Source organism: Notamacropus eugenii, chromosome 2 (assembly GCF_028372415.1).
Source record: "Notamacropus eugenii isolate mMacEug1 chromosome 2, mMacEug1.pri_v2, whole genome shotgun sequence".
NCBI lineage: Eukaryota > Metazoa > Chordata > Mammalia > Diprotodontia > Macropodidae > Notamacropus > Notamacropus eugenii.
In genome coordinates this window covers 527,208,215-527,233,142 of record NC_092873.1, presented here as the reverse complement: position 1 = coordinate 527,233,142, position 24,928 = coordinate 527,208,215, and the positions used below count along the sequence as shown (strand labels likewise).

Genomic DNA, 24,928 nt, shown 5'->3' with positions numbered 1-24,928 from the left:
AAGGTAGAGTGTATGAAGTATATGAAGTGGAATAATGTATATTAGAGCAAGAAAGTGGGTCAAAGCCTGGTTAGGAAGGGCTTTCAACACAGAAGCTTAACAAATACTTATTGGGTGAATGCAGTTGTTTCTCTCCTTTACAACTAAATCTCTGTCATGATACTTACTCATCTCCTTCTGTTTTAAAATGTTCATCTTCCTCTGCTTTCAAGAAGTTGACATTTCTCCCTAGCCTTCACATGTCCAAGCAGGCTCTTTGCCCATCTTCCCTTTATTTCTCATCCTTCACACTTCCTCCCTCAACTGTTAGAAGGATGACCAGACGAGGGAGAGTTCAGGTGCTAACAAGCTACTCCTTCTAGGTTAGCTCCAATGTGCTGGTCCTCCAGGGTGTTGCTTAGTAACCCATTTGTCAGTTGCCACAGCCCTGAAGACAGTCTGAATCAGCAGTGACTGACAATGACCCAAGCTGCATACGCCATCTCCACAAAGCACTACGGTTAGTTGATGGATGGAACTGGGCTTCAGAAAGCTTGAAATTCTTGAGATCTCATTATAAAAACAATGGGATGCTGGAGCAGTAGGCAGCATCTCATGATAGGTGAGGGGTCTGTGGGATTGTTGCCTTGTCTTTTAGACTCTCCTAGAGATGGATCATGTTATGGTTTCCATGTGTGTTCACATAAGGAGATATGGAGGAAACCTGTGTGGTCTCATGTAAGTCATTTAACCTGGTTAGGATTTGTTTTCCTCATCTGTAAAATGAGGTGAAGGGATTAGATCACTCTCAGTTCTAGCTCTATGATGCTAAGATCCTTTAGTCTTCCGAAGGAAATAAGAAATCAAGCAGTGAGTATCCCACTGTCATGACCCAGGGGTCAATGGACATTTGGAATCAAAGAATCCCAGATTTGAGTGGGATGGCAGATAGTATCTATCACAAAAGGTTTTCAGAATTGGAATTCAGTCCAACCCATGCTCAGAAATGAATTTTCAGTATGAGATGCCCATCATGTGATTCAAGACCTTGCCCTTGACAAGGCAGCCTCCTTCCCTTTGGGACAACTTTTACAACTAGGAAATTTTTGCTGACATCAATCCTAAATGTGTCTCTCTGAAGTACTCACCCATAGTTCCTTGCTTTGTCCCCTTAGACTAGAGGGTATAAGTCTATTCTTTCTTCTATGTGAAAAGCATTCAAATACTTGAAGACAGTTGCTATCTCTCAGTTAGCTCTCTTTTGAGAGAGGCCATATATCCTTAGTTCCTTCAATTGGCCCTCCCATGTCACCCACTCAAGGCCCATCTATCAATGTTTTGGTTAAATGGTGAGGCACAATCTGATCCAATCTTTACTCAAAACACTCATCTCTTCCTTTTTCAGAGGAGGATTGTCAACCAGTCTTAGTTTAGAAGGAATCACTATCATCCATTTTAAAACAGATCCAATTTGTCCCAAAGTGAAAAGAACAATCCACATTTGTTCTAATTTGAGCTACCACCTTTGGGGGCAGGGAAGGGAGAGAGCACTGCCAAACCTGCAGCGTGGACCTCTCTGCACTTACATCACCTGGTCCAACTCTCCACATTCCTGATGACCATGCACTGGAGAGCGATTCAAAGAGTCCTGAATGTGGAGTTACAGAACTTGGAGCTAGAATGGACCTCAAGGGTCTTCTAGAATCCAACTCTCTCATTTTACAGATGGGGAAGGAAAATGATTTGTTCAAGGTCACCCAGGTAGCATGAGTGGCAGAGGGATTTGAACCCTGGCCTCTGATCTGGCATTCTCCCTTTTTTCCCTTGTGCCTTGTTGCTTTCTCCAGGTGACCTGATTTGGGGAGCTAACTCCAGTTCTGTGGGACCTGGAGCAAGTCTGTAGCCTTCATTTTCTCATCTGTAAAATGGAGTTAATAATGTTTGCTCTGTCTACCTCATAGAATTATTGAGGAAAGTTAATTGTAAACCCTGATTGTGTTCGTCCTTCATTGCTGAAGAAGACCATGCCATCAGAGAAATAATGACATGACTTGCACTTGACTTTGTTTTGAGTGAGGGAAGGCTGTGCAGGTCACCAGCCTCACTTCTCCCTCAGAGCCAAATGAATCCGGTGACCTGATACTCATCAGGATGACTGCAGATGACCCAGGATGAGGCAATTGGGGTTAAGTGACTTGCCCAAGGTCACACAGCTAGTGAGCGTCAAGTGTCTGAAGTGAGATTTGAACTCAGGTCCTCCTGACTCCTGCACTGGTGCTCTATCCACTGCACCACCTAGCTGCCTATTGTAAACTCTATGACTTATGGAAATGGGAGAGAAGTGGAGATGATGATGAGAAATACAGGACATATCTAAGTACTGACAAATAGATCAGTCTAGCTGATATATGTGTTATGTATATGTATATATATATATTCATATAATTCTACTAATCATATAACTTGTGTGTAAGGATGAAAAAGAAGATTAGAGGTAGATTCTGGACAACCTTGAATGCTAGACTAGGAAGAATCCAAACTTTGGGCAATGGAGAAACAATGAAGGTTATTTAGGCATCTGGTAGTATTTAGGGGCATCTGGTAGTACAGTGGACAGAGCACTGGGCATGAATTCAAGAAAACCTGAATTCAAATTTGCATTGAAACACTTGCTAGCTGTGTGACCCTGGGCAAGTCACTTAATCTCTGTTTTCCTCAGTTTCATTAACTGTAAAATGAGACTAATAACCACATTGACTTCCCAGGGTTGTGAGAATCAAATGAGCTAGTGTATGTAAAATGATTTAAAAACTTTAATGTTATGTAAATTTTAGCTATTAATATTTTTGTTAGTGTTATTATTTTATCTACTCTTACTAATTTCATTTTATTTCCACCTATGACAAAAAAAGATTTAACTTTTTCCCCTTGGATATCCTCTCAGAACCACTGACTAGATAGCACTCTGAGAAGGTTCCACTACAGAATGGTAAGCAGTGGCATCATAGAGTGTGCTCTGTTTCAAGTACCCCTTCACCCCAAATTCTAGGAGGAGTTGGAGGTGGCAGAAAAGTGGAGAAGGTAGTGGAGGATGACAGAGCCTGAGAAAGGGATGTCAAGACTCCAGGATACTGGGGATGGTGGGCTAGAAAGAGGAGAGAGCAGGGGAAGTAATAATGTAAGAGGCAGGGTGGCACAGAGGGGCTTGAAAATGTAGACATCAGCTTGGAGGTCAACAGCAGAGAGGAAGCTTGCCCCTCGGACGCTGGTACCCTGGAGCAAAGCCTCATTCCCCCAGCTCTAGGTCTGGCTCTGTTCTAAGAAGCCATGTAATTAGTGTGAGTCATTAAATCACAAACTCATTGAGAGCTCCTTGCAGAATGTGATCCCTGAGGGTTTCCATGATTGGCTCCCAGCAAGTTTCTTGAAGCACTCACACATTTGTTTCCTACATTAAATGGACACACGCCTATTTAGTAGAACCCAGATGCCTCATTTGTGCTTACCATTTTCTTCCTAATTCTGATTTATTGTTATTGTCATCATTGTTAGTGGTTTCTCTTAACAATGGCAAGTGTGGGAGACAGTCAGGAATAAGCTGGGCTGGAGGGACCACCAGAAGTCATCTAGTCCATTCTCCTGGCTTCATCTAGAATTGTGATCTAACTAGCTGGACAAAAGACTGCTCATCCCATTATGGAAACCTTCCAGGGAATATGATCCCACAGTTTCCTGATCACTTACAAAATGAGCTACCAGGAGGCTGAAATGAAGGTATGGAGTGATAATCCTATCTGCCTGCCTTCCCTCCTAGGGATATTGGGATGGTTCATTAACACATTCTGAGGAAGAGAGAAACAGTAGGAGTATCATGGAGATTTTTTTCCTTTAATTTTTTCCTCTACTTATGATTTCTCCTACTTAGAGAACTCCCAGGGAGGCATCTCCCTCCACCAGGGTACATCACTTTCTGCTCTGCTACTTATGCAGAGAAATGACTTGCAACAAAAGAGAAAGCCTCTTGCCTAGAGTTATAGAGAGATCAAAAGTGCAGTTTGAATCCAGGACAACTTTCTGAACCTGAGGCCAGATCTCTCTTCCTGACTCCATGCTGACTCTCCTGAGCATCATGGGGTCATGAGGAACCCAACCATTTGTCACTTTTGTACAAGAACCATCACTTATTAATAACTATGACAGACCGATGCAAACAGAGGCTACTCTTAATAAGATATCAATCCTAGAAAACCTGGCTGGGGGTCATCTTTTCAAAGAAGTCATGACTCTGTATTGATAAAGAAGTCATCCAACTGTCTACTGAGATGGAAATTTTTGGGAGGCCAGCATTTCCAACACCCCCATTCGAGGTACATACGTGGAATCAGTATCCTTTTCTTTCTTTCGTATTCCAAAGGCCTTCCTTGTACGTTTTTTCAATCCTGTATAAAAATAAGAGAAAAGATAGATCAATAATCCACTTATCACATTCGTTTTTTCAGGTGTGATGCATTCTGTAATCTTAGAAACTTGAGGAACAGGCATGGTTTAATTAAGATAGGTCAATCACCAAACATCTACTAAATACCTACTGTGTGCCAGGTACCATGCTAGGCACTGGGAATACACAGATGAAAATTAAACAGTCTGGCCCATAAGAAATTTACATTCTACTGGGGATAAGACATGTAGGTTAGGTATGTGTGTATATATTTTTACACACATGTATATATTTTTACACACATACATACATACATATGTGTATATTATGTATGCATATGGATATATATATCCATATGTATACACACATATAGACACACACATGCGTCTTTTCCCCAATAGAATTTAAATTCCTTATAGGTAAAAGCTATTTCATTTTCATCTGTGTATGCCCAGTGCCTAGTATGGTACCTGGCACATAGTAGGTACTTAATAGATGTTTGATGTAGATGTTTTCCAAGGAAAGAATCCTGAAGTGCTCTGTAAGTCATTTAAAGAATTGTTAATGGGAAAATCAAGGCCTGGCTTACCCCATAGGTCTGCTTGGGTTTTGGGGTGATTTGAAGAAGGGTATTCTCTCAATATTGGGGCATTATTAATAATAGGGAAACTAAAGAGACCTTTAGCTTCACGTAGGAGTTGGTGCCTGAACTGTGCAAGCCAGGGATTCCAAGGGAGAGAGATCAGGAAGAGGAAGGATACTTCATACGTGAGGGTCAGAGGGCCAAGGTAAAGACAGAGAGCTTGAGACAAGGGAACATTAACAAAGCACATCAATTGCCCTCCAGAGTAATCAAGGGGGCAGGAAGTCATCAGACTGGAAAGACAGACTGAGAAAGGCTTTCTCTGCCGTGAGGAGTGCTGCTGTTGGATCCATGAGGGCACAGGACAGCAGGGAGACCCTGGAGGTGACAACATAATCCTCTTTGGTTTTACTCACAGTTCATGGTCTCCTTTGTCCTCCATACTGTATTAACTGGAGAATGCTCAGGTAGAGAGAAAATGGTAAAAACTCTCCAGGGACTGGGGGTGGGGGAGGAGACAGAAACCAAGAAGTATTTTGGAAGGAGTAATCACAGCTTGCAGATCCCACACTGAGCTCTACCTCATTAGTAATGGAAGGAAATGCCACCATTTGTTAAACCACATTCTTTGAGGTCACTATCACAAACAACTTTGAGTAGTAAAATATTCAAACTAGCTTAATATTCAAAAACAGTTTCTGTTCAAACAAAAAGCCCCCTCCTCAGTATATGGGGCTGGGATGCTTCTGATTTGATCTTTATAAAAAAAATACTTAGGTGTACATACAAACACACAGAGGCTGCTTGGTATGTTGGCAAGGTTTGAGATTTGGAGTCTCAGGTCTTGGGTTCTAGTCCAGCTTTTGGCATTCATTAGCAATGTGATCAATATCAGGCAAATGACTGTTTCTCTCTGGGGTTCCTGTTTCTCATCGACAAAATGAGAAATTTGGAGGAAATGACACTGAGGTCCTTTCTAGCTCCAAATCTAGGACCTTGGATTGCCTCTAGTTTTCTTCCCATAAAACTATTCCCCACTGAAGTCTTCTTTCAATAACTCATCAGGACCTGAGGGTGACCCTAGATAAGCAAAGGCTATTCCAGGGGAAACCAAGCCCTGGCATATCCTGCCAATTTCAAATATCTACCTAGGGATGGATTTAGGAGGTCAATCTCCAAGTCTAGTGAGTCAATAGTGAATGAATGAATAGATGAATGGATGGATGGATGCTTTCTATGGTCCAAGCACTGTACTTGGCTAGAGACACAGATAGAAAAGTGAGATAGTTCTATAGCTTTCAAGATAATTACATTCTAATTTGGGACAACAAATAAGAGAGATCAATATCAGGGCAGAAGGCAAGTTTAGGGAGCCCTTGGGGGGCAGTCATAAAGCACATATAAGGACTAGCGGTCATCCATTTCACTGGAAGGATTAAAGCTGGTTCCTCCCTGCTCATCAAAACTCTGAGAGCAACTATGTCCATCCTGCAAAGGGAGTGGGCCAAGGACTGGTAAGAGGATGAAAGGTCATGGATACATAATCTTTGGGAAGGCGGGCCTCAGGGTAAGAGCAGAGAGACAGAGGGGCCACTCTGGGCTTCCTTCCCATGGAGAGATAATTGAAGGCTAGCCTCCAACCAGGAGAAAAAACATAGGGTGATATCAGGTATTACTTGTCCAGGAGCAGGGGATATCCAGGCAGGGGGCAGGCTAGGGTGGGTATAAAGGTTCCTCCAGCCTGCTCCACTGGGCTTCCCAACTCCCTGGGGGCACTGGGAGGGCTGATTCAAGGTTTGGAGAAGCAGTCTCTGGTTTCATGAAACTTACAATAGAATAGGATGATAAAATATGTACAGATGTATGTAGATAATATATTTTATTCAAATTTCTTACTAAATATTGACTAAACCAAAACAAAATAGCAATTCTGATAATGAACTTCATCTGATAAGCCCAGCACCATGGTCCCAGAAAGCCTCACCAGACTTGGATGGTCCTTAAAAAAGATCTTTTAGGGGCAGAGCCAAGATGGCAGAGTAACAGCATGGACTTTCTACAGTGTCCCCACCAAGCCCAGCTGAATACCTGTAAAAAATGGCTCTAAACCAATTCTGGAGCTGTAGAACCCACAGAATGATGGAGCAAAGCAAATCTCCAGCCCAAGACAGCCTAGAAGGTGGCTGGGAAGTGTTTATTGCACCACACTGGGAGCAGAGTGCAGTCCAGTGTGGGCCACAAGTGCACAAAAGGAACCTGAGCGGGCCTTGGGGAGACTGCATCTCTCACACATGTTTCCAGACTTCATGACCCCAAAATGCTGAGGACAAATTGGAAGGTAAGTGAAAAAACCTGTCAGACCAGTGCAGGAGAGTGGAGTGGTCCAGCCCCAGCCCCAGGGCGGCTAAGGGTGGCAGGGTGGAGGAACCTGCTGCAGCCACAGCAGCAGCAGGGGCAGTTGCAGCCACTGTTTCTGGAGCTCTAGGCCCTCATATTGTGGAGGGGATTGAGTGACTGACAGTACACTTCCCCCACCCTCACTGAAAGCAGAGAACTACCTTGATAGAGAGCTCAAAAGTCAAGTAAATAGATGGGAAAAGGAGCAAAAACCAGGAAAAAATCAGACTATAGAATCTTACTTTGGTGACAAGGAAGACCAAAACATGCAAACAGAAGAAAAGAAAGTCAAAGCTCCTCCGTCCAAAGCCTCCAAGAAAAATACGAATTGGTCTCAGGCCATGAAAGAGCTCAAAAAGGATTTTGAAAATCAAGTAAGAGAAGTAGAGCAAAAATTGGGAAGAGAAATGAGAATGATACAAGAAAATCATGAAAAATGAGTCAACTGCTTGCTAAAGGAGACCCCAAAAATGCTGAAGAAAAAGCACTTTAAAAAATAGACTAACCCAAATGGCAAAAGAGATCCAAAAAGCCAATGAGGAGAAGAATGCCCGAAAAAGCAAAGCTGGCCAGATGGAAAAGGAGATCCAAAAGCTCACTGAAGAAAATTATTCCTTAAAGATTAGAATGGAACAGATGGAAGCTAATGACTTTATGAAAAATCAAGAAATTATAAAACAAAACCAAAGGAATGAAAAAATAGCAGACAATGTGAAATATCTCATTGGAAAAGCAACTGACCTGGGCAATAGATCCAGGGGAGACAATTTAATAATTATGGGACTATCTGAAAGTCATGATCAAAAAAGAGCCTAGACATCATCTTTCATGAAATTATCAAGGAAAACTGCCCTGAAATTCTAGAACCAGGGGGCCAAATAAATATTGAAAGAATTCACCAATCACCTCCTGAAATAAAGTAAAAAAAAATCCTAGGAATATTGTAGACAAATTCCAGAGTTCCCAGGTCATGGAGAAAATATTGCAAGCATCTAGAAAGAAACAATTCAAGTATTGTGGAAATGCAATCAGGATAACGTAAGATCTACCAGCTTCTACATTAAGGGATCGAAGGGTGTGGAATATGATATTCCAGAAGTCAAAGGAATTAGGATTAAAACCAAGAATCACCTGTCCAGCAAAACTGAATATAATACTTCAGGGGGAAAATGGTCATTCAATGAAATAGAGGACTTTCAAACATTCTTGATGAAAAGACCAGAGTTGAATAGAAAATCTGACTTTCAAACACAAGAATCAAGAGAAGCATGAAAAGGTAAACAGGAAAGAAAAATCATAAGGGACTTACTAAAGTTGAACTGTTTGCATTCCTATATGGAAATATAATATTTGTAACTCTTGAGACTTCTCAGCATTTAGGTAATTGGAGGGATTGTATATCTATAGATATAGATATAGATATAGATACAGATAGATAGATAGATAGATAGATAGATAGATAGATAGATATAGATATAGATATAGATATAGACAGAGGGTACTGGGTGAGTTGAATAAGAAGGGATGATATCTAAAAAATAAAATTAAGAGGTGAGAGAGAAATATATTGGGAGTAGAAAGGGAGAAATGAAATGGGGCAAATCATCACGCATAAAAGAGGCAAGAAAAAACTTTTTCAATGGAGGGGAAAAGGGAGGAAGCAAGAGGGGAAAAAGTGAAGCTTACTTTCATCACATTTGGCTTAAGGAGGGAATAACGTACACTCAATTTGGTGTGAAAATCTATCTTACACTACAGGAAAGTAGGGGAGAAGGGGAGAAGTGGGGTATGGGGGGATTATAGAAAGGAGGGCAAATGGGAGGAGGAGGTAATTAGAAGTAAGCACTTTTAGGGAGGGACAAGTTCAAAAGAGAGAATAGAATAATTGGGAGGCAGTTAGTCTTAATATAGTTAGTCTTTCACAATATGACTTTTATGGAAGTCTTTTGCATAACTATAAATGTATAATCTATATTTAATTGCTTGCTTTTAGGAATGGGTGTGGAGGGAGGAAGTGAGAGAAGTTGGAACTGAAAATTTTAAAAACAAATGTTAAAAACTGTTTTTGCATGCAACTGGGAAATAAGAAATACAGGTAATGGGGTATAGAAATCTATCTTACCCTACAAGAAAAGAGAGAAGATGGGAATAGGGAAGGGAGGGGTGTGATGGTAGATTGGAGGAAGGGGTAATCAGAATGCATGGTGTCTTGGGATAGGGGGAGGGGAGAGATGGTAAGAAAATTTGGAACTCAAAATCTTGTGGAAATGAATGATGAAAAATAAAAATAAATTTAAAAAAGACCTTTGAAATCATGCAGCTCAACCTCTTCATTTTATTAGATTAGGAGCCCAAAGCCCAGGAGGAGGGAGGTACATTTTAATGCTGAGCTCAGAACTGAGGCTTTCTGACCTGGAATCCAATAGTTTTTGGCCAACAGTCATTGTCCCACTGTTAACTTCTAACTTTGACTAGCTGTGTGGCTATGGCTACATCAAAACTCCTCTGGGTTCCTTTGGGCTCTTCTAGCCTATGCAAGATGTCTTTGAATTGATAGGGTATCTTTGAAACCAAGTTATTTCTTTCCTCTGGGTCTTGGTCACCGTCCACCCAGCAGCCAGGGTCCTGCCTCTAGGCTGCCAGAGAGAACAGTCCTTTTTTCCTCTTCCTAATTGTAGCTCTGCTTCAGGGAGCATGGAGGGCTTCAGGTCAGTGACAGTTTCATAGCTGATCACTGTCTTGTAGCTCAGTGACTAAACAGACAACAAAAGCAAGGCTTACTTAGTGGGCTTTCCTGGATAGTTACAAAGATTTCTTTTTTAAGACTATACCTATGGAGTTAAAAAGACCTGGCCTCAGTGTAATGAGTTAATATTCTGGGGAAGTTGCTACTTTAGAAAAAAAAAAGAAAAAAAGATTATGACTGGCATTGTTTTCTGCTTGGTCCAGAAACATCTCACAAATCTTTTAGTGCAATCCCTTCATTTAACATATGGAGAAACTGAGGCCATGAAATAGTTTAATTGGCCTCTTCTGCGACCACTTTCACATTCAAGTCACTTCTGATTAAAGTATATTTTTGAGTATGTGGGGGTTGGGTGAGAGCAGAAGGATCTGTGGAGCAGTCTGGACTGAGTGTTCATTAATGTGGGAAATTTCTGGTGTGGAAGTTCCCTTCTCTGACCCAGATGGGTAATTTTAGTCTTAGAGAGATTTCTGGAGGGCTGAGGGGTTAAGTAATCCATTCAGGATCATATAGTTAGTCTCTATCCCAGACAAGACTTGGGCTCTCAGGCCAGCCCCCCATCCACTACATTAGGTCACTTCTCATCAAAGTCCTTGATGATTTTTGGAGAATTTTCCCAACATCTCCCTAGAATGAGTGACATCTCCATCCTCTCTGATGGGGGTTGGTGGAGAAATTCCTTTACTTTCCAAGTGGTCTCCACATCTCTGTGTTTACTGAAATCTCTCTCTGGAGAGATGGACAAGCGTCCTGCTAAGGGATGCTTCTTACTTCTCTTGGATGCTCAGAAAAAAACAACTTCTTTTCCTCCTCTTCTAAGCAGGGCTTTCTATGAGCTCTCCTTTGATTTCGCTGTCATCTTTTAAAATCTTCCCATTTTGTTTCTGTTAAGAATTCAGTAGAATCACAGACAATGAGAGTTGCAAGGGACCCCAATGACCAAACTATATGCTAAAGAAATCCCTCCTATAACATACACCTGATGAGTGACTGCCCAGCCTCTGCTTGCACATATCCTGTAGGGAGAGCCTACAACCTAGTTAGACAGCCCATTCCACACTGGGATGACTCTCATTGTTAGGAAGTTTTTCTGAAATCAAGCAGGAATCTAGCTATCTGAGACTTCCTCCCATGGTTCCTGGTTCTAGGGGTCTTGAAAAACAAGCTTCCTATTTCTTCCATGTTCCAGCTCTCCAAATACTCAAAGCTATCTCTAATGACAAGAGATGTGGTTCAATAGTCTCCTGTAAAGCGTCACTTCATTGGTTGGTGTATTGAGACGAATAGTGAGATCCACAGAGATTGGCATTTAATTTGTATTGATTGACAATGTAATGACTTGTTTACACCTTTTCACCAACATCCACTGTTTTTTTCTTTGTATTTCTATCCCTAGCATTTCACACAGTATCTGATAGACAGTAAATCTCTCAAATACTTGCTTAATGATTAAAACAGAAATGGGAAAAGCCACTTAGAACTGGGAGCCATCTGTATTCTTAGTCCTATTTCATAAGATGCTGTGGTTTAAAAAAATCACCTGGTAGGCACCACTCTTCTGGTGATAAAGCTAGACTAGTCCTAAGATGATACACACAGATTCACACACATGCATGCACACACATGTGAGCATGTGCTCACACACATACACACATGCCAAAAGTCTGTAAGATGAGGACATTAGACCAAAAGATCTCTCAGGTCCTTTTCTCCTCTCTAAGATTTTATGAGTTGATTATTCTCATTGCTTCCCACTCATCACACCTGCAGAAGAATGGGCCAACTTTCAATTCATCATGCTTACTAACTCTGACTGCCTGGTTTCCATTGTACTGCTGAAGAGCCAAGCCTGAATTTATGGCAATAATGGGATAGCATGATAGGCCCCATCAGAAGACTACAGTCAACAGAACGCATCTGAAATCTTCATTAGTGTTTACCATTGGTCCAACAATCCTCAACAGGAAAATGAAATGAGTAAAAATGCCCATTGCCCAGATTACAACAGCAGTTGGATGCCTAGCAGGGGGAGCGATCCATCGATATGGCTGAGTTGGACAGGGACTGCAGATGGATAATGAACTGGATACAGAAAGAGGCATGTGGAAATGAGCATGAATGATACGTGAGAGAAACTGTGTAACTGCCGACAATAATAGAGGTTCTCCATTGAACATGGATCTTCTCTTAGTAATGCAATCTGTTTACAAATCCTGGGATGTGATCATCTCAGCAGAATGTGAAGGATAGAGGACCTGAGTGGGCAAAGAAAGGATGGCAGTTGTGGCCATTAACTAGTGAAGCAACACAACAGGTGGAATGCTGGACCTTGAGTCAGGAAGACCTGAGTTCCAATCTGGCCCCAGACCCTGGGCAAGTCACCTAACCTCTGTCTGCCATAGTTTCTTCACTGGAAAATGGGGATGATAATATTACCACGCTGATAAAATATTAAAGTGCCATATAAATGTTAGCTGTCATTATTATTAGCAAAGATTACTTGTGTGCAAGGAGGAGCATAAGTGATGCTGATGAGAACATATATGACCAGACATGGAAGTGAAGTTGTCCTCTAGTGAGAATGAGAAATAGCTGAAAGGGTCCATTGCCACCGAAAGGACTAGTAAGCCAGCCTAACTGGAGCAGCAAGGCATCCTGAAGGAGAGAAGAGGTAACAGTTAGGTGGCACCATAGTGCACAGAGTGCCGGGCTTGGAGTCAGGAAGAGTCAGGAAGACTCATCTTCCTGAGTTCAAATTCAGCCTCAGACACTTACTAGCTGGGCAATTCATCTAATCCTGGGCAATTCATCTAATCCTGTTTGGCTTAGTTTTCTCATCTGTAAAATGAGTTGGAGAAGGAAATGGCAAACCACTCCAGTATCTCTGTCAAGAAAACCCCAAATGGGGTCATAAAGAGTCAGACATGGCTGAAAAACAGCTGACCAAAACAACAATTCCTGGTCTTAGCAAAATATAAGTGCTGAGAGGGCAAGAACTCCTTTCATTTTTGTCTTTGTATCTCAGAGACAAGGCACAGCACCTGAAACCCTGGAGAGTGGGAAGGAACACTTAATACTTCATAAATATCTACTGAACCGAATGGCCCCCAATAAGCTCAAGGCTTCTAGTCAGTTGGGTTGATACTTTGATAGTGGATTTATCAGAAAACACAGACAAGACATAATTAGCAAATAAGGCACTAAGGAGAGACATCACTGGAAAGAAGAGTCATGCCACAGAAATTGCACATCCTACAATTGATCAGTCCCATCATTGTACATTCACTTTTCATAAAATTATAAAACCATAAATTTACAGCTTCAAGGGACCATCAAGAGCAACCATCTCATTTTACAGATAAGGAAACTGAGGTCGAGAGATGTAAAATGACTTGCCACACAGACAGTAAAAACAGAGTGGAATTCAAACCAAAGTCCTCTGAAGGTGACTCCAAATCCAGAACTCTTTTCACTAGACCATGAGATTCACGGAAGGTCCCTAGCAGGCTGGGTAGATCCCAAATGGAGGACATAGATAAGAAACACCTAGGGATGGGCAGGCATGGGTTGGTTATGATTTGCATCACTGGATGGACTGACCCCATTGATGAGATTACAGACCCAATAAAATGTCAAAGAATGCTACAGAGATGTAGCTCTCCAAGGTCACTACTTGTGACACACAAAGTGAAACTGTCAGCCTTTAAAATAGTCACATAAGCATGTCTTCATCGACAAAGGTAGTAATGATAGGAGGATGCTACAAGAATCACCTTGAGGGACTTCTACCCCCAGGAGCATTCAGAGCCTCCTGATGACCAATGTATACAACATAGGGACTGGTTTACTGAGTGTGATTGGTACTGTTATTGTAGCTTGAGCTTGGGGCATCTGGGATCTGCTGGAGAAATGATTGCTCATGAATCAAACTGAAACTTACTATGAAACTCCAGTGTCTCTTGTTAGAAGGAAAAGCACCTCAAAAGCCTATGACAATCAAGAGAGGGGGCTGCTAGATGGGACAAAGGTCAATGCCATTCTTCCATCTCCAGTGTCTGCCTCCTGAAATCCAGACCACCATCATCCTTGTTCTCAGATATCAGAGCAAGAGCTCCTTGAGGAGAGTTTCTGTTCTTCCGTTATTATCACAGATCACCAGAGGGACTAAGTATAACTTTGGTTTCTTCACTAATAAGAACCAATCTTGAATTTCAAAACAGGAATGGCTGGAGAAATACTGAGGGAGCCTGAAGTTATGTGTTGGTGCCTCAGTTGGTCTGTACGTGTCCCCAGTGATTAGCATAGCTCCTGGAACATAGCAGGACATTAATAAAGGCTGAGTTATTGGGATCATTGATTATCATACATGTAGGCTTTTATATCAACCCAAGTACTACTTGAAAGTTCGGCAGTCATCAATATTTCAGCATTTGTGTTTATAACCCCTAGACGGAATAGTGAGAAATATAATGATGGGGGTCAGTCCAATGTAAATTGCTTATGCCTTCATCCACGCCCCATGAGTCAGTCAAGTATCTGGAGTGAGCTGAGTCATCTGTTATCTGGCTCTGAGGCCACTAGTCATATGTAATCATCTTCCAGCCATCACAGGGCAGCTGAGAGTCACTCCCTTGAAGGCATTTTCGCCTCCCAAATGCCATCTTTTATGCAAAATCAATCTTCTCTGAAAAACAGCCCTCCTGGGGAAAGGCGGGGGTTATAATGACAGTTGGCAGTCACCGTCATCCACTGTGACATTTAGAGAACGCCTGCTTGTTTCTCGTTCACTGCTTGTCTGGGATTTTGTAACTTTGTACTCGCTCACCTCCTCACCAGCTCATAAGGCAGGAGCTCCAAGGAATTCTCTTCTTCCATCATTTCCTAGGAAGACAGTGTGGCCTGATGGGCAGAACCTGCCCCTAGAGTCAGAGAATTTCAGTTCCAACCTCACCTCTCTCTTCTCACCTGAAGGAACCATCTCCCTCAGTGGGCTTCAGTTTGCTCTTCTGTCAAATGCAAGAGCTGAACATGGTGGCCCCGATGTCCCTTCCAGCTTCAGCCCCAGGGTGCTATGACCTGACTTACAAAACCTCGGTTATGTCATCACTGACTGCGGGACTTTAGGCAAATCACATTCCCCTCCCCTTCTGGGCCTCAATTTCCTCTTCTGACAAATGAAAGTCCTGGCCTTGCTGGTCTCTGAAGAGCTTCTGATCCTTCACTATCTTCTCCATGTTGCTAATCTGGTCCAGGGGGTCAGGTCTACCCTTGCCTCCCAAGTCATTATCTATTCTCCAGAGCACCCACCTCTGGCTCAAATTACCGGAGAGGTTGTTGGGAACCACTTCTTAGCCAATCAATTCATCAGTGTTTATGAACTGCTTGTTATGTGTTGGGCACTGTGCTAAATGCTAGAGACACAAAAAGGGACAAAAGATCGTCCTTGTTCTCAAGAAGCTTTCATCCTATCTGGACAACAATATGTGCATTAAAAAGAATATACAAAATAAATTACAGGCAATTATTGAGGTGGGGAGGAGAGCCCTCATCAGTCAGGTAGATCAGGAAAGACTTCGAATAGAAGATATACCCAGAGCAGGGTTTTGAAGGGGTGGAGGTGAGGTGGGATGGCATTCCAGGCATAGGGGCCAGCTAGTGCAAAGGTGCAGAGATGAGAGGTGTGAGAAAGAGCAAGACCACCAGTTTGACAGGAGCACTGTGTTTGGGAAGGGAGTCATACAGAGAAGCAGTAAAGGTCAATTGAAGTGAGGCTGTGAGGGATTTAAAAGGAAAAAAGAGGAGTTCAGATCCTCTCTGGGGAAAAGGAACCTATCATTTTTAGGAACAGTTGGACACTTCTATACACCTGGGCCAGTTTTGCTATGGAGGCTACACACTTCCAGCAGCTGGAGGAAGGGGGAACAGGAGGGGAGGGGAGAGAGGTTACCGGAAGTCAGAAAGGTCAATGGAATTCATAAAGAATGTTGATGGGGGCCTCAGGAAAATTGATCATGTTCATATAGAACTTGAAGGCTCTTCTCTACAGTAATTCTGTGATTGATGTAGGATCAATATCCCCATTTTGCAGATGAGGAAATCAAAGATTAAGGCTCTAGTGATCTGCAATGGGTCCAACAGCTAGGATCACTGGATTATCAATTTAGAGCTGACGTAAATTTATTAAACATCTACTACGTGCCGCCAGCACAGTGCTAGAGGGGCAGGGGATACAAAGACAAGAATGACCCAGTCTCTGCCTTCAAGAAGTTTTCATCCTACTAAAGTCTTATCTATCATTTAACAAAAGGTGGAATTCCACACTTCAAGATCTGGAATTTGGGTGGCGTGGGCATTTGTTCCACAGCTGCAGGCCTCCGAGTGGGGTTGTCTCCCCAGTCTGAGCCTGTACTTTGTCCTCTCTATTTCCTGAAATCCTTGGTTTCTTCCAAGGCTCAGCCCAGTGACCACCTTTTGTAAGGGAAGTGGGATCTTAGGGAGCCCATGCAGGACTTCATGAAGGAGAAATACTTGTTTTTTGTTAGGATTTTTTTAGGATTTTTGTTGATGGTTTACGTTTATGTTTATGGTTTTTATTAGGATTAATGAAATCATGTATATAAGGTGCTTAACGAACTTAAAGATGCTATATAAATATTCGTTATTGTGATACCTGGGTCAGATGCTATTATTAGAACAGGCAGCCTGGAGACCTGGGAGCTCCCCACTCCTTGGAGGCCTTCAAGCAGAGGGTGGATGACCCCTAGGCATCATGGTATGATGGGGATGCCCTTGGTCATGGTTGGCTCACTGAGGGTCCCTCCAGCTCCCAGATTCAGGGAGTGGCTTATTGCGGCTGCTGTATCCATGACATACTAGAGAGGGAAAATGATTGGAAGGGAGAGAACAGCGTGGATTGCCTTTGGGGAACCATGAAGTGATTTTAATGATCCCCAAGATGCTCTCTCAGGGGAACATACCACGCTTTTAGCACAGTTTTCACCTGGACATGTGCTATGGCCGTGAACCTTGGAGTTCCAAAATCTCTGAACAATGCAAGATACAAGTGACCCCAAGGTGTGACCGAATGGTGAGTGGTGAGGGCAGGGATGCTGCATGTATTTCCAGTGGCTTAAGGAGTGTCCATGAGCTATGATTGAAAAAAAAATACTACTTTAAAGTACGCAAAACACTTTGCATACACGATCTCATTTAATCTTCACAACACCTCTGGGATTGAGGGATACCAGGGATTATTGTCCTCATTTCACAGATGAGGAAACTGAGGCAGAGAAAGGTTAACTGACTCCCAGGGTCACAAGCAAGGGATAGATTGAGCTCAGATCTTTCTGACTCCAAGTCTAGCATTCTACCCATACCACCCTCTGAGAATGAGGGATGACAGATGGACAAGGTGGTAGGCATGAAATATATGCATGGGTGTGCAGGTGATATATCAATACATCTATGTGCATGTGTGTATGTATAAATACATATATACAGTGTGTATGTATAGATTTAGAGTCAGCAAGAACCGAGTGAATGTGCGTATGTATACACACATAAACATGTTATATATGCATGTAATGCATGAGAGGATATATTGCATATGTATATGTGATATGTATACATGTCTATATGTATGTGTATGTATTTATATAGTGTGCGTATGTGTAGATTTACGGTCAGCAGGGACTGAGTGTATATATGTGTGCATACATATTTACAGATGGGGAAACTGAGGAAAACAATTTAAGTGACTTGTCCAGGTCACACAGCTAGTAAATGTCTTAGGCCACGTTTGAACTCAGGTCTTCCTGATTTCAGACCCAGTGATCCATACACTGTGGCCCCTCACCGTTCCAACAACAATGCACACACCCTCCTATAGGAAGTCTTCTAGAATATTGGGTGTATCTTCTAGGGAGGATCTATGGTAGAAAATGGGTTAGACTTTCACAGGACAGGCAGGAATGATTAACTGGCTTAAAGGAGGAATGAAACAAATGAGATCACTGGCTCACTGAAGAAGGAAACAAGCGAGAATATGATTTTGCAGGAAGGAAAAGGGACAAGCTCAGAGTTGAATTCTTAGAGAGTCTTAGACATGTAGCTACTAGATTGATCAAAGGAGCCATTTTGGATGTAAAAGTGAGGATTTACACAGCAGTTACTCCACGGAGATAATGACTTCTGGAATCACAAAGGCAGCATTGTGAATAGTCTGGAGAACTCTTTCTTTAATGCGCCAGCTGTTTTCAATGCATTTTTTCACCTTGAATGTATCTTTGATTTTTCTTTCATGAAATAAACCAAAATGGTTGAATGAACCGTAGTTTGTTTTCCCCCCTTCTCTCTTCCCTTCTCTCCAAGACCCCGAGAAGCTAGATAAACTGTCTTTTATGTTTTCTTGCGCTGAAATTTATTTCTCTGGACCAATAAGAAAAGGCACTGCAGAAGTTTCTGGCTGTTGGTTTACGCAGAGGAAAATACCCAACTGGTCATTTTCTCCACTTTGTGACTGTTTGCTGCTAGGGTGAAGCGGTTGGTCTGTCCCTGTGATGTGGGAGAGACACCTTAAGAACCTCAAGGCAAGGCCAACCCACTTAAACACAGAACCATCCAGAATCTGGCAGAATCTCTAAAGTATTCCCAAAAGATTAACACTGAAAACCCCCTTCCCTGTAGCACCTCAGCGTTAACTCTCTACAACTTTAAATAATTCTCAAGAATTGATGCAGCTAAAACATTCATCACCTTGTTTCCAGATTACGATAAGCTCTCTGAATTTAGCTAGGTCAATCCTCTGAACTCTGAGTTTCCTCTGAAGGAAGAGATTTATCCACCCTTAGAGAAACAGAGGATAAAGAAGTATAGTATGGTTGTACATAGATGTATATGAATGATTGTGTCTTATATATGAATATGATTATGGATATCTAAGTATATGTATGAATAATCATATATATATGTCGGGTATATGTACGGATATGTAGGCCTTTGTGTGTATATATCTATAAATGTATGTATATATGCATACGTAGCTATAAATGTGTGTTCGTCTGTTGCTGAAGAAGACCATGCTATCAGAGAAATAATGACATAACTTAGCACTTGACTTTGTTTTGAGTGAGGGAGGGCAGTGCAGGTCACCAGCCTCACTTCTCCTCCAGAGCCATCTGAATCCAGTGACCAGATATTCCTCAGGATGACTGGAGATGACCCAGCATGAGGCAACTGGGGCAAGTGACTTGTCCATAGTCACACAGCTAGTGAGTGTCAAGTGTCTGAGGTGAGATTTGAACGCAGGTCCTCCTGACTCCTGCACTGGTGCTCTATCCACTGCACCACCTAGCTGCTCCACTATATATATCTATAAATATATCCTTGCTTAATTGCAGCCTTCTTGGGTGGGGAAGAAGGGGGGAAAAGAATAGAAAAGTGCACAGCAGAGAGCAAAAAAACTTACAAGGAAGCAAAGAGAAGATGAACAGCTCTGAACACAATGCATAGTATTTATTATATGGGCTTTCTTAAAATGGAAATTATGAATCCTGTGTCATGTGTTCTGCTGTGCACATGGTGATGGTTTTTTTCTTATTTTGTATTGTTTTAATTTTAATATTTGTTTCTTTTTTCTTTTCCTATTTTGTATTTAAGTTTAAAATAGAAAAATACACACAAAAAGTATCTAGGTGGTGTGTGGATACACCCTTGAACCTAGAGTCGGAAGCACTAGAGTTCAAATCCAGCCTCAGACACTTTCTAACTGTGTGACCCTGGGCATGCCACTTCAGCTCTGTCTGCCTTAGTTTCCTTATCTTTAAATAATAACAGATACTAATCTGTAAATAATAACAGATAATAATTATCTGGGGATAACAGCCCCTACCTTGCAAGGTTGTTGCAAGGGTCAAATGAGATAATATTTGTGTAGCACTTTGAAAACCTTAAAATGCTGTATAAATGCTACCATTCATTTCACAGGGTCACCTAGCTACAAGGCAGAACTTAAATCCAGGTCTGCCTTGCTGTTGCTAGCAGGTAAATATCAAATTTGGCACACAAAACCAACTCATTTGAAATAGAGCCCTTCCAGGCTCTAAATGACAATTTTCCAGTTCAGGATATGCTGTCCTCTGATGAATGAAGGGTTAAATAAATACCCCTGGAGCCCCTGCTGGTGCTAATGTTGGTGTTGTAAGGATGCTGAGCAATTGTTTCTCTTTTTTTTTTAAGTCACAATCAGAGCATCACAGAATTTGAGAGTCTAAAGGGAGTGCAGAACCCTTCAACTCATTTCAGTGAGGTAAGCATTTATTGATTATGCACCATTCCTCTGGCCCTGTGGTAGGTGTTGGAGATACAGTCACTGCTGTAAGGAGCGGAGGTCCCACGGGGGAGACAATGTGTCATTATACTTATCTGCATGAGGAAATACAGAATGTGTGGATGGAGACCAGACCTATGGAGATTTCATTGGTGCAGCACATTCCCACCGCTCACACTATGGGTCACCTCTTTTTCTACATCTTCTAGTCTTAGAGGGTTGACCAGGCCCCTGGGAGGACGCTGCTCAGCCAATGCCTTGCTAGTATTTGTCAGTGGTAGGACTAGACCCCAGTATGAGGTCAGCTCTCTCACCACAATGCCACATTGTCTACGGGGAACATACAAAGTACTTTCTGGAGGATGGAAAGGTCTTAACTACAGGAGGAACGCAGGAAGACCTCCTGTAGGAGGGAGTCCCCAGGAATGCAGGAATCAGTTTTATTTTTTCAAGAAATAGAATTTTCTATTAAGTATCTTCCTCCACCTCAAGGGTTATTTAAAGACAGATCAAATCTAATGGAATTATTTCTTGGTTCCAAGAACAAAAGCAATCATTGGACCTCATTAATCCAAAATAGAGTGAGTTAATTGACAAGCACATAATGCAATATGTTGACCTCAGTGCAGCCTTAGCAAAATCTACTCATCACGAGAGTCACTGGATTTCTGTCAGACATGACTGAGACTCTGGACACATCTGTTCTTTCTCTGAATTTCTAATCTAGGTAATGTAATGCAGTCCAGAAGTTATTGTCATAACCAAGTTAGGGCTTTCTCCTTCTTCAGCCACATATTAACTATGCAACTATCCATCCCTCCCCCGGCTGGAATGTAAGCTGCGTGGGGGCAGGGACTGTTCTCCATTTTTTCTTGGTATCCCCAGTACCTAAGCCTGGTGGTTTGCATGCAGTAGGTGCTTAATACTGCTTGTTGGATTGGATGGAATTCCACAAAAGTTACTCAACCACCCAACACAACAATATGCTTTGGCATGCGACTTCAAGATGGTGCACTTGGGAGAAGCCATCAGTAGTTTGGGCAAGTCCAGTTCTCAAGCTTTCTTGAGTTGATTTTTTGTTTCTTGTTGTTCCTATTCTAAAGCAAAGTAGCCTGCTATGGGGATTGATACTGACCAGATTTGTAAAGGCCAGCGCTGATCCACACGGCATGTTGCTTTTCTTTAAAACGTCATTTAAATTATTTAAAGAAGATTCAATATAATTAAGTTTAACCAGCATTTATTAAATGTCTACTATGTTTGGTGGCAGCAAAATGCACTGAGCACGAGACCTGGAGTTAGCAAGACTCTTCTGCCTGAGCCCAAACCCAGCCTCAAACACTTACTAGCTATATGACCCTGGGCAAGTCATTTAACTTTGTCTCAGTTTCCTCATCTATAAAATGAGCTGGAGAAGGGAATGGTAAACCACACTAGTACCTGAGTAGGAAATAGTACCTGAAAAAGAGCTGGAAGGAATGCCTCTGGTCCTTTATCCCAACCTATGTATGAAAGGAATTCCCACTACTGAGTGCCTGAAATGTGGTTTTCCAGCTTTTGTAAGGTGGGGTCCAGGCTGAAGCTCTGAGTTGGGGAATCATCTGCAGAGAGGTGACAGCTGACGCTGCTGCCAAAGGAGGACATGGAGAGAGAGAAGAGCAGGAGACCAAGGACAAAGCCTTGGAAAATACCAGCCTTAAAGGGCTGAGCAGAGGGAGAGGAGTTAGAAAAGTTCACAGTGAAAGAATGCTGGAGAGATATAAAGAGAATGGGGTGAATCTGCATGAATGAATGAAAAAGCATTTTTCAAGCTCTTATTATGGGCTGTGCACCTTGCTCGTTGTACTCAGCCCCTGCTCTCAAGTAGCTTACGTTCCAATGAGAGAGACACAACAGATATTTCAACTGCCAGTTAGAAGGGCCCCTATAGGACTCAGGATGGAGCATCCAAGCAAAAGATCCGGCCTCCCCTTTAGTGTCATTTCCATTGATGAAAGCATATCAGTTTCTGATGTTGCACCATCTGACAACAACAGGGACTCTGGTGGTGAGAAGATTTTGGAGGGATATTTGGTCCTTGTGACTTCAGTACCCACAAACCTGTCGCCAGTTCACATCTCTATGGAAATTGCTTCCCTGGATGATGGCTGAGGGCACTGGACTGGAAGCAGGGCTGGTGGTCTTGGTGAGGGCCCAGGGAAAATGTTGACACTTCCTGGGCATCGGTGGTACTTAGTCTGTAGTTTGTGTTGGTGGCAGTAAGAAAGGTAAGCCCCTTTTTCACAGGGATCACTTCTTGTGGAAATCAACAGTGTGATAAGAGCCAGGCTGGGATGATCAAAGAGGCATCACTATTCCCAAAGTTCTTGGACCTTAACCATTGGGCTCACAAGAGAAATAGGTGGCATGGATTTGGCTTGTATGGTACATGCCACCTCTTGTCTCTCCTCAGAGTGCCATGCTGTTTCAATCAGGCTGACTTGCCTGCCCAATAGCTGACTGACTATGGCATTTTAAAATCCAATAAAGAGAGTAGCCTTAAAGAGAAAGGTGGTATCACATGCTACTGAGAGGTCAAGGCCATGGGACACTGAAAAAAAACAGCTCAACATTCCTGGCCTTGACCATGAATCCAATACAGCGAAAAAGAGAGAGAATCATTAATATTCTTTTGAGAAATAATCTTCATCTGAGAGCTTTGTATTTTAAAATTCCTTTGGGTCTCATATCCTTCCTATGCCCTCCTGTTCACATCACCAATATGGCCCCAGAAACCATACAACTAATTCACAATAGCTGTCCAGTACAGTGAAATCAATTGAGGCATCCATGTGAGACTCTGAAGAGTCTATTAACATACCTATAAAGGTGTTATTGCTAAAGTGACCTTTCCCTAAGAATCTCATGTTTAATTAAAACTCATACTTGAGCCATTTATAGGGAACTAACGCAATTCCACCTACACCCCACCAATATCAATCATGTTCAGGGCGGTCACAGGATGACCAAAGAGGGAGGTCCTGACCTGTATCGTGGAGGCGGCCACCCTTACATTCTTGAGGTCATGTAGAGGAAATGAATTGAGAGATCTGCAAATGTCTGCTCCCCATCTGCCAGCCTCATAGAACCACAGAATCTCAGAGGAGGATGGGGCTTCTAAGCCCTTCTAGTTCAGTCTTGATCTCAGTAAGAATCCCATTCTCAGTGACTTACAATCCAACCTCCACTTGAAGACTTCATGTGATGGGGAATCTACTTCCTAAAGGGGTCATCCATGGTAGTTTTGGATAGCTCTAATTTGTAGGAAGGGTTGTTGTTGGGGTTTTGTTTTTGGATTGCAGTTGTTATATCTATCCAAACTCTTAAATGGGGGATCGAAAGTGGTGCAATGGGCCTGGAGTCATAAAGATCTGAATTCAAAACCTGTTTTAGATACTTATTGTTCACATGACCCTGAACAAATCCCTCGACCACTGCCTGTCTCAGTTAATAACTGACATTTTGAGCCAGGAATTGTGCTGAGTTCCTAAAGAGCCAGATTTGAATTCAGGTCTTCCTGACTCCTTGTGTGATGTTCTAACCTCTGTGTGACCTATCTGCACCACAGTACTACTTTGTAGTAACACCCCCAAGTGCTCTGAGAGCCAATTACACCTGGATCTCTAGAATGAAAAGTCTCAAACATTTGCCCAGAGAGCCATGACCCTACAGCTGGAAGGAAACTGAAAGACCCCCTAGCCCAACCTCCTCATTTTATACATTAAGGGGTTGAGGGCCAAGGAAGAAACATGACTTGCCCAAGGCCACAAAGCATCAGACATGAGTTTCGAACGTAGGTCCTCTGACTCCAGAGCTAGTATTCTTTCTAATGTGCAACACTGGCTCCCCTCCATTATGACCATCATCTTCCAAGTTGCTCAAAGCCAACATGTATCCCGACTGAAGTAAAGATATTTGGAGTAGACATTTATCTTACAATTTAAATAAATGCTTCCTGCTAAGTTCATGAAATGGATGGCCTAGCTTGTGAGTCTCTAATCTCTAGGGCTAATGAGAAACAAATAAATATTTCTCAAAAGTAGAAAAAGCCTTAACAGCCTGATAATAGAAAAGGCAAAAAAGGCCCTGCCCAAACTTTGGTCTCCAAAAGTGGGTACCTAATGTGTGTATTTCATAAATCCCCTCCCTGTGGGCCCAAGGATAACCCTACGCTTTTGACACAAAGCTCTGCTGTTACTCTGCTTGAGCTGACCCAGTTACTTCTTTTCAAACAATTCCTCAGAATCAGTGCTAAGCCTCCTCTCTCCTGCCATTTCTTTTTCACCACCTCCTTCCCCAAAGCCCAGGCTGGCATCTTTTGCCCTGATCTGTCCTGTCATTTGTAAAAAGTCCACGGTCATGCTCAAGTTCAAGTATTCTAGACCTGGCTCCGATGGAGAGACGTTGAACATACTTTAC

General features: G+C 42.3%; 1 protein-coding gene across 1 annotated transcript in view; it reads right to left on the bottom strand.

Annotated features, from left to right (window-relative positions):
* The window catches only part of SGIP1 (SH3GL interacting endocytic adaptor 1), a 277,554-nt gene that overhangs the window by 128,772 nt on the left and 123,854 nt on the right, over positions 1-24,928 (bottom strand). The window contains exon 4 of the mRNA XM_072649764.1: positions 4,355-4,418. Coding sequence (XP_072505865.1) covers positions 4,355-4,418 — 64 coding nt within the window. The remainder of the gene's footprint in view (positions 1-4,354; positions 4,419-24,928) is intronic.